The sequence below is a fragment of the Dipodomys ordii genome, unplaced genomic scaffold (genome assembly GCF_000151885.1).
Source record: "Dipodomys ordii isolate 6190 unplaced genomic scaffold, Dord_2.0 Scaffold53, whole genome shotgun sequence".
Lineage (NCBI taxonomy): Eukaryota > Metazoa > Chordata > Mammalia > Rodentia > Heteromyidae > Dipodomys > Dipodomys ordii.
The window spans coordinates 8666172-8677424 of record NW_012267269.1 but is presented as its reverse complement, the minus strand read 5'-3'; the positions used below and the strand labels follow the sequence as shown (position 1 = coordinate 8677424).

At 36.7% G+C, this 11253-nt stretch overlaps 1 protein-coding gene across 6 annotated transcripts in view; it reads left to right on the top strand.

Moving 5' to 3' along the window:
• Positions 1-11253, top strand: part of Elavl2 (ELAV like neuron-specific RNA binding protein 2) — a 175069-nt gene that overhangs the window by 130098 nt on the left and 33718 nt on the right. For all 6 annotated transcript variants that reach the window (XM_013020787.1, XM_013020786.1, XM_013020781.1 and 3 more), the window contains one exon: positions 6259-6362. In XM_013020787.1, the coding sequence (XP_012876241.1) occupies positions 6259-6362 (104 nt within the window). The remainder of the gene's footprint in view (positions 1-6258; positions 6363-11253) is intronic.

Below are 11253 nucleotides of genomic sequence, written 5' to 3'. Positions count from 1 at the left end.
CTGGCTTTTTCTGCTTATGTGGTGCTGAGGAATCAAACCCAGGGCCTCATGCATGCAAGGCAAGCACTCTACCACTGAGCCACCTTCCCAGCCCTCTCCTAGTTTTTTTCCTCCTGTCCCCATCCACAAGCTGTATAGTTTATTTTCAACATAGTGTCTACTGAGTACCACTGCTATATTTGTTCACCCAATTGGACTAGAATTTTTCCATCTATACCTCTCTTGTAGCTGGAAATACATATGTAAGCAACCACGAAATCCTTTTGGTCTAGATGGGGTCATGGTAACTTTTTGCCAAGGTTAGCCATGAACTCTCATCCTCCAATCTCTTTCTACAAAATATCTGGGATTTTGCACATCTCTTTCTTTTTTATTGTGAAAATACTGTACAGAGGAGTTACAATTATATGGGCAAGATAATGAGTACATTTTTTATCAAGCATTGTAGCCTCCTCCTTTGTTTCCCCTTCCCATCCCTGCCCATGCACATCTCTTAATGGTTAGCTTGTGAGCTACTTCCAACTCTTGAGTCAAATATTTTCATCAAGATGAGTCCCAATCGGACTTTTATTTAAAGATCAGCCTTGTTACTTCCTCTACTCCCTATAGTTACTGCTGCTTATTTCTCCTTCTGTTACAATGCAGGTTTTACTCATTTGTCTCCCTCTTTCAAGAACATAGCCTTTGCAAAGAACTTTGTTTTACACCCTCAGGCACTAGCAAAAGTAGACTTTCCATAATCAATGAATGAGTGGATACTTTATGTAGGTGAAAATCTGTAGGGTGATACTTCCCCCTCCCCCACAACAATTTCATGTTGAGGTGGGTCCCATTTAATATTGGTTGGATAAACTTAATGCAGCAGGTTTATAATCAAGAATTATGGCAGCCTATTGCCTTTAGCTTTAAACTTATGGGGATAATTTGATATTCTGATCATTGGTAGTAATTTGAAATAGAAAAGACTAAATAAAGTGACCTTTGAAGCAGGTCTAGAAGATTGTGTATTTTTAATTAAAATATGCAATTAAATTTTTAATTAAAGTATGCTATTAAAAGCAGTGTAGGTGGCAAGGGAACGGCCGGTGCTTTTGAATTACACACAGTTTGGGATAAATTGGCATTTACTGTGTTCCCACAGTCGTGGTTTGTCACAAAATGGATTCTCGTGTTTCTTGCTGGAAGGCTGAACAGCTCTCCCTGGTTCTGTCCCATTCAGAAGCTGGTGGAGAATTTGAGCTTGTTGCTCTGTATCACTTGACCCATGGCCTTAAGCAGCTTGTGCATAACTGTTCTTATGCCATAGGCATTTGAGCAATAATTTTCCTCTTTACTGAGAAGGAATTGATCCTTCTGTGGCATATAAATTTGACCTAAAAAGAGGATACAATACTAATAGTGCTACACATATATCTGGAATATGTGTGCTGATGTGAGAATTAAAGAGGTGGACGTCAGAGGCCAATCATTGTTCAAGTAATGTCTTCCACAGGAAGTTCTAGAATCCCTGTCATGGCTCTTGGGTCAAGATTTGAATTAAAGGTCCCTAAATCCTTCAAGACATATGTCTATCAGTAGCTTGGGCTGGTAGGACAGGATGGTTTGACCCTGTCCTTGAGTTTGTTTGTTTTTTTAAAATATTAATCATACAGGCTGTTTGTGAAATCCCTTGGCTTTGTCATTTTAGATCAGAATTTTCTTCTAATCCTATAGGTTTCAAGAATGGTTATATTTAGAGTTTAAATATAGAGCTTTATAATATTTTCAAAGAAGTGATTCTTGGTTTTGGTGATTGTCAGTTTGCTTATTCTAAATTCAGAGTGACTTGAAAAATAGATTTGGATGATCAAAATAAATAATGCTTGGTTTCCCAGCCTTCCCAGGTGGCTCATGTGGTAACTGAGAAGGAGAGCTAGGAAGGGTCAATCCTGTCTTAAGTCATTTTGCTACTACTTTTATTTCTTAAGAACCAGCACTTACAACCAGAAATGTGCATCATATAAGTAGATGCATTTTTACTTTGTGAAGGAAATGAATTAACAGAATGAAAAAAGATTTGCACAGTATCTATGAAAAACTTGAGATGATGAGTAAATAAAAATAATTTTGTTTTTGGTGTGTAATCTTAGTCAGAAAAGGCCTTGGTGACATGATATATTGAAGGTATATTGAAGACAGTCTGGATTCAGGTGTAAAGGAGATGTGGACTAGAGTATCAGTTGAGTTCCTGACTTTGCTGCTTTATACCCTCTTCTGAGTTTGAAGAGGCTGATTGGATTTGCCAACCCTCAGATACTGTTTGTTGTATTTTAAGGAGAAGAATTAAAATGGGATTTGCCAACCCTCAGATACTGTTTGTTATATTTTAAGGAGAAGAATTAAAACAAAATACATTAGTGTGAAGTTCCACTAAAGAGTAAACAGATACCCTGTTACCTATAAGATGGGAATGGGTAGACTTCTGTGATGTCTACATGTATGTTATACATACATCAAATAAATATTTGTGGATTTAGCTAACTCACAGTATGTCTGAAAAGATCTACTTGCCTTGTGCTAATGTCAGGATTTGACTTTAACATGCTAACAGGGGATTTAAGAGTATACCTATATAGCAACAAATGTCTCTTTCCAACTATTCTGCCTAGGACAATAATAAAATTTTGTTTATTTAAAATGCATTCTAAGTATCTGGTAGCCTTCTTTATAATAATGCCACTAGTGAAACAAAAAACTTTGACAAGTAGGAGAGGTTATTTGGGGTAAATAGTGCATCTGCACATGATCAGTTTATAAGTAGTAGAAATACGCTAACCCTGATTTTTATAAGCAAATCAGTCAAAGACCCTCTGAGCAGATGGGCTCTCTGATGGTGACATTTGTCTCTGGTTAAATGCATAATGTCATTAAGATTCTCACTGATTTGCTTAGCAAACCTTTGTATGTCTGTAGTGTGCTTGGAGTAAGGACCAGGATAACCTGGAGAAGATAAGCAGGAGTTGAGCAGAAGGGGATTTTTTTCCTTTTCTTTTAAATTTTATTGTCAAGGTGATGTACAGAGGGGTTACAGTTACACAAGTAAGTAGTGATTACATTTCTTGTCTAAGTTGTTATCTCCTCCCTCATCTTTTACCTCTTCCCCCCATCCCCAAATTGTACAGATCATTTCCAACATATTGTCTTGTGAGTATCGTGGTTGCATAGGTTCCCACTTTGTCCCCTGTCTCACAATTTTGTTGTTCTCCTTAAGGAGCCAATGAACTGCTTCTTGAAGTAGTGGATTGTGTGGAAGTTTCTAGAAAAGGGACCACCATGTATGTTTTAGAAATGAAACTGTAAAAAAGTTGGTTTTCCTTGTACAGTGACTTTACATCACCAGCATGTGATGACTCCTACGGCTCTGAGAAGCCCTCATAACCGTGGGTTTTCTTTCAACATGGAAACAGTGATTTCTCAACTTGAATGTGCATTAGAGTCATCAAGATTTTAGAAAGCACCTTCCTATGTTCATATCAGAACAATAGAACAGGAATCTCAGAGGCATCAGCATTGTTTTCAAAGCTTTCTAGATGATTCTACCACAATTAGAAGTTGCAGAAATGTGGGTGGAAGGGAAAGTGCTGTTAGAAAAGAAAGTTAATTCTGGCACTATTGGTAATTTGGTTTCTCTAACAGAATAGCAGTGTGACACATTATGGTATTTGGCTTGCCTACCTTATCCTTGTCTGTATGTCCTTTGTAGCATCTTACTGATAGAACTTTAAATCAATATGCTTGAACTACTTAGCATGTAGTTATGTGATTTTTCCATGTTCTCTTTTGACTAGGGTGAGTCACTTTATTGATAACACGAGTTGTCATCATCCCCTCAGAGATGCAGTTATATCAAAATTACCATTTTAGAGATAAAGGAACTGCAGTTTAGAGAGGCATAGTAGATTTTCTAAAGTCACACAGTAAATGAAAGAGCTGGGACCAGACTTACATCTATGTGTCTGTCTCCAAATCCCATATTCTTCCCCATTGTAAGCTGACTCTTTGTATTGTGCTAATTTTGAATCTGATCAATGGCAGTTTAACTGCTACACATTTCATTTGTGGACTTTCTGTACACATTAGACATTATAAATGTTTATTCAATTCATGAATGCTTGAAAAGACAATAGTTTGACATGCAACTTTTTTGGGGTAAAATTGTCAGTAAAATCTATGAATTTTAGTATAAGGGAAACCTACCAACTTTTATCTCTCTCCTTTCTCAACTCTCCCTTTTCTTAATTTTATTATTTCAAATTTTGAGTGTTGAAGATCAAACCCAGGGCTTTGTTCATGTTTGACATTTTACCTAAAAGCTCATCTGTCTTTAACCTTTTGTAAAAGACAAGAAAACATTTTGTTAAGAAAAAGTATATGCTAGCCATGATTTTTCCAGACTCTAATCATGGTCCTCAAAAATACAGTCACAACTTTTCATGTTGATTAAGAACCTTATTTCATTCATTAGGAACCATACATTAGAATACCCAAGGTGTCTATTCTACATTCCCATATTCAAAATTACTTGGACCAATGGGTCCTTATCAATAAAAATCTCTGCCTTCTCTAAAAATTGATACATAACTAGAGCCAAGTGCTTTCAGTCCTAGTATGCAAGAAGCAGAGGATTGTGATTTGAAGCCAGTCTGAGCTTTGAAAAACTCATGAAATGCCATCTTCAAAATAACCAGCAAAAAACCAGGCTGAAGGAATGGCTCAAGCGATTAGAGAGCCAGCAGAGCAAGTTGAGGGAGCACAGGCCTGAGTTCAACAACAGATGCAAACAAAAACATACAGAAATAGTATTTAATAAAGTGTTTGGTCCTTCCAGGAAAATGACAGTTGTGTAACCTTTTCTTATACCTATTGTGTCACCTTTTTGGTTCTCACCTTTTCAAACTGAGAAACTTGCCAGTGGTTGAAAATTTGAGATGTTTTGGAAAGGCTCTAGTTATATGTGTGTTCTGCTGATCCCCACTGCTTGACACCTCTAAATTTCTGAGGGTTGGACACTATTGAGGTAGAAGTGAAAGGGCTCAGGAAACACGAAGGAAAACTACCACAACAGAAGTCTTGGGTAGGACTAATTCTTACTCCAAATGTTTTCTCTGTCTTATTTTTTTCTCTTTCCCACATTTTCTTGTTGGTTATGATACCCTCAGTGTAAATCTCTTTCTGTACATATTTTCTGTTTTAATTAGCTAGGTCAAAAACCCTCTAGAAAATTTGAGTCCACCACTAAAGTAAATGTATGTAGAAGCAGTCATGCTTCAGAAACACACATTCTGAGATAAGCTCTGGCAAGCAGATTTTCATTGCATGGACATCATCAAGTGTATTTACACAGGCCTAGTTTGTTGTATAGGTTGGTCACCTTTTGATGCAGCTGAGACATGGAGCACACAGTATATATGAGGTTGTTTATACATAATGTTGTGTAGTAAACTGAAATGAACAGAAGGATTACAATCTAATGATTAGAAAATATAGAAATATGTAGTTCAGTAGTAGTTATTTATTGTTGGCAAGAGTATATCCTGTGCACACTTGTGTGTGCTGTACTTGGATATGATTCATGCTGTAAGTTCAGACCGCATTATAACAAATACAAGTAATGCACTGTGCAGTGATGTCACCACAGCTATGATGTCACTAGGCGAAAGGAAATTTTCAACTCTATAAGAATCTTAAGGAATTACCAGCTTATATGCTGCCCATTCTCGTCCAAAATGGTATATGGCACATGAATGTGCATACACATACATAAACTTGCCACGTGATTTGCACCATTTTAAACTTGGAAATAATTGTTCTTGCCAAAAGTTGTACATGTATCAGAGCACAGAAAACTGCCAGAGCCTAGACTGATTTTTTTCCCCCTCATTTAATAAGAGAAGAAAATGAACCTGGTGAGATCTGGCCCTTTAAGCTCTTGCCAGTAGTAGCTCAGCAGAGACTCGTACTCAGTTTCTGCAGCCAGATGTTGCCCTGCTGCTAGTCTGGCTCAGGAAAGCTGTGTGTGAGGGACTATATGACTTTTAAGCGGTACTGTTTATGGTATTCTCCCTGATGTTTACGTTCATAAATACAGTAGACAGGAATACACACTATGTGTGTATTCCTGGAAGAATTAATAGAAAGTTGCTTTTTGGTGTGAATGACAAGACCAATATGAGTGTGTGTAGAACTAATGTTTGGCTTTTTCCCCTTCCCTTTCATCAGGGCAGAGCTTGGGATATGGCTTTGTGAACTACATTGACCCCAAGGATGCAGAGAAAGCTATCAACACCCTGAATGGATTGAGACTTCAAACCAAAACAATAAAAGTATGTTTCAACATTAAAAAATTTGACTTATATACTGGAAGTTTAAAAAATTAAGGGTTATTTTTAGTTCTTTATTTTAGGCCCATGAAAACACTACTCTGTGTGACATAGTATTTTTATATTTGTTGTAGTATAGGGGATCTTTATTCATATAATCATTCACATATTAACAAAGGGACAGACCATTAATGTTCTTACTTAAGTATCTTTTGAGGCCAATTTAATTAAATCTCCTTCCCTTGTAAGAATCACTTCCTGAACAATCTGAGAGATCCTTAGACTTGTCTGAGCTCAGGCTTTGGTGGAAATGTTTTCTAAGAGGTCAAGTAGTAGATATATGAATTTGCAAGCTAATAGAGTCTTGTTACAACTTTTCATTTCTGCCCTTGAAGCAGAGTGAAGTGGCTAATAAAAGTTTATCTATGAGCCCTATTTCATTGAGGGTTGTTAGTAAATGTTAAAATACACGAAATAAGCCGGTGCTGGTGTCTCACGTAATCGTAGCTATTCAGGAAGCTAAGATCTGAGGATCTCGGTTCAAAGCCAGCCAGAGCAAGAAAAGTCTGTGAGACTCTCATCTCTGATAAACCACTAGAAAACTGGAAGTGGAACTGTGGCTCAAGTGGTAGAGCACTAGCCTTGAGCTGAAGAGCTCAGGGACAGTGCTAGGCCCAGAGTTCAAGCCCTATGACTGGAAAAAAAATACATGAAATACTAGTAATTTACTACCAAATTACTAATTACTATTAATGTCTTTCTGAATATTCTCTTCTCCACAGTTTAAATATGTAAAAACCACTCTTAGCTCCTGGGTCACGCAGTAAACGTGGCAAATTTCGGTTTTGTGGTAGGACTGTAGTTGATTCCGTCTTGGCAGACTCAGCTTTCTTTGAGGAGACTTAACTAGAAAGCTTACATTACATACAAGTCATTTTTCCCTGTTATATTTTTTCTTTTCAGGATGTATGGCGAATGATTTTGTGGATATTTTTAGCTTTTGTGTGTTCTTGAAATTCTTACATGGATTCTCTCCGGATAAGAAGTTGATCCAGTCCACAGCATAGATTTCTTTTCCTTTATAAGATACCAGGAATGCTGCCTCTTGCAAATTGTTGACATTTGTATCATCAATTCACTCACTTCTGTCTAGTGCAGACAATGTGAGTCAGTCACAGTGCTCTTTCTCATTTGAATCTAGATATGGATCCCAAATATTTTCCAGAATAACATTCCACACAATCCTATCATTTAATTCAAGTTGGAGACTGTTTTCTACCTGTGATTTCAGAAACCAGCTCAGATTCTAGTTTGAAGTGCTGAGGGGAGTTAGTCAAGGCTGATTGTGGCATCCATCTTGTTTAGAGACTTGTCTTGAAGATTTCTACTCATATTTTTTTCAGTTATCTGGAAATGCAGTGTCATCTTTGTGCTTAAAAGTTCTCTTAGAATTGTCAGTTAAGGTAATTTGTTAGCCTTGGGTGGTTTTGACACCTCATTCTTTATATTTATTGCCCCATAGGAAAAATTCCTGTCAGCTCTTTTTCATCTCAAGGAAACTTCATGGTGGCCCCTAAGTATACTTACATATAAGATATTTAAGAATTATGGACATATCTTAGTTAAGAAAATGTTCAATGAAAACATTCATTCTTTAATCAGAAAATAGTCTGCTTACTGTGTTATCAGAATTTATACAAAAGAAATAGATTCCTAATATTGCCAGATTTAAATAAAGATTTAAATTTGTAGTAATCTTTCTTTTTCCATTCAGAATTGTTTTTCCTTTAAGTGACCACATTTTCTGCATTTTTTTGGTCAAAAGATTAATCTTTTAATAGTACTATTAAGTAATACAAAGTACTTTTTAAAAAATAGCATCCTTTATCCAGTTACCTTCAGGCTTATTTACGTGTTCTCTGTCAAGTGCACATTTTAGTAGACTTCCTCTTCCTGAGCTCAAATGAGCAGTAGTCCTGGAAATCAGTTAGTCCTAATTCTGAGGTCCTGAGTTGTGGTTACCAAACAAAAAATGTCCTTGATAGTTGATATGACTCATTCAGGAAATACCCTTTCCTTCTGTTCTGTTAAGTACTCATTTCATTTTTAGAGAGTCACTTCTTTTGCCATACATACTTCCTAAGATCCAGAGAATGGTGAAACCAAAGGAAAACAGTTCGCCACTGAAGAAATGTCTATGACCTTAAGGGAAACATTGGTGACAGCTGCTTCCTTACTGTCCTCAGTCTGGCCTCCTCTCTTCAGACCCAAATGCCTGGGCTGAGGATGTAGAAGGAAGAACAGTAATGCTTTGTGGATTTATACTGGGACATCTGCTACTTCTGATTTTTCTACAATGTGAGTGGGGGTAATAGGCAAGCAGTAGACTACATCTTTCCCAACCCCCATTTGGTTCTTGCAAAAATATCAGTTAACAGCTGGTATCCTTAATTTGGCCCAGATTTCTCTGAAAGGCAAAGCAGACCACTTTCCAAAACTGTATACCCACCATTTCTTTTTACTCTTTTTTCCTTTTCTCTCCCCAATTAGATGGGTTTTATGATATTAATACAAGGTCACGAGCCAGGTTTTTGAGTGTTATCAGCTTTAAACAGTTTTTAGAGGCTACTTGTATGTCTTTTCAATTCCTGGGATGCTATTCCATAAATCAGTCTCCTTTTTTTCCCCCTCCTCCAATCCATCTTGATGATGACTGTCAGGATAATCTTACAGAACATCACTTACTTCTCACTCTTGTTTCACTACTCTTTCTCTATATCACTTGGTTCAGCTTTGGAGCCATGAGGTCAGTGTTCCTGCTGTTCTCCAATGGAGACAGACTGGCTCCTCACTGACAAGTGCGTCTGATTCCCAGCTTGTATGTGCTCTTAGGTGGCTTGCCTCTTATTGTACCTTTTCCCGCTTACTTCTAGTTGAATGATACACAGTCCTTCTGGAGTCCTGCCTTCACTGCTGCCAGGCTGTGTGGTTCCAACTCAAACTGGGCTCTCCTTTCTTTGACATCTGTTTTCTTTGCTCATGAGGCACAACAGAAGTTTTGTGATTAACATGACCCAGATGTAATTTTTAGTCTTAAAGCACTCTTCTCTGTTGCAAGTAAAAGAGGAGAGCTTGGTGGACTTAGTGTTGCCCAAGAGGAAGTCAGGTAGTTGAATACAGAGCTGGGATTACAACTCTGGTTTTCTGATACTTCAACAAAACTTGTCATGCATCATGCTTATACTTTAATGAGCACTAAAGATTATTTACTGTATCCTTTGTATACAGCTGTTTGGGTACTTGTTGAATTTTCATTTTTGGGGGGGGGCGTTGGGAGGTCCAATGGGTGTTCTTTTTTTTAATAAGTTTATTATTGTGAAAATATCATACAGAGGGGTTACAATTACATGAGCAAGGTAATGAGTACATTTCTTATCAAGCATTGTTGCCTTCTCCTTTGTTTTTTCCCTACCATCCCTGCCTCTTTGTTCTGTCTTCTAAGCCACCTAACAGTTAGTATGAAATGCTGAAATTTCTGGTTATTAGAATATTGAAACAGTGAATAAAGTTCCTTTAAAGTAGCTTATTTAGAAGTGTCTCCTGGAGTTTCCTAATGGCATTAACTTCTCTATAGGCCTTGTGTAATATATAGTATATTTAACAAATGACACCTATTTGGTATTTTTGCAGTGATTGAAGCAGAATTTTTAGGCATTATGAGATCCTAGAGCAGTTGTTTACATACGTGGTTACATTATAATCATAAGAAGAGTAATTTAGGACTATAGATTTAAGGACCCACTTCAGATCTGTTAGATCTATTAGATCTGCCTTAGATGAGATCAGACTCTCCTTTTTAGTAAACTTTCAAAATAATTTGTATCAAAAAGCCTATTAGACATCACTAAAATGGAACTCTTCGTAATCCTAGCTATTTTGGAAGCTGAGATCTGAGGGTCACGATTCAAAGCCCAGGCAGGAAAATCCATGCGACTCTTTTCTCCAAATAACCACCTAAAATCCGGAAGTAGAGCTGTGGTTCAAAGTGATAGAGTGCTAGTCTTGAGCCCCAAAGCTCAAAGATAACACCCAGGCCTTGAGTATAAACCCCAAGACTGACAAAAAGCGATCTAATTTGGTCTTGATTAGATAGATCTTTTCTTTAGTCACTCTGGCATATACCAGACTAAAATTGCCTCAAAATTTACCTAAAATTATTAATAGGAAATACCATTATTAAAATCACTATTTAAGCACATATGGAAAAAATATTCAAATATTGGGATATTAAGTTACATCTGTGCCTTACTATGTTCATTTTGACAGTAATTAAACAAAGCTATTAAATATATGATACTATAAGTTTATACCTTTTCTTAATTACTGTTTTTTAATTAGAAATGGCACATTTGCATTTTTTTCCTGTTTAGCATGAACTGGATGCTTAATGTAGCACTATATCTCTGAGATTGTACTCCTGATTACCCATGTTGCTAATGGGACTTAACTGGCTGTGTAATCTTGGACAAGTCCTTTTTAAGTTCCCATTTATAGGTCTAAAATGATAAGCATTCTTAATCAAAATCCAAAAATTTCATGTCATGACAGCACAAGTAGAGAATTCCATACCATATAACTCTATCATGAACAAAAGGACTAGAAATGCTGTATAACATGACTTTCATGTTACATATATAAGATGCATATGAAACATAAGTGCATTTCATGTTGTTTAGACTTGTGTCCCATTAATCTGTAAGATTTCCCATTATGCTTATGCATGCATTCCAAAATCAGAAATACCTGAAAACACCATGGTCCCAGTCATTTTGAGTAAGGAATACCAACCTGTAATTATCACAATAATTTATAAGTTAATTTATACTATTAAGAT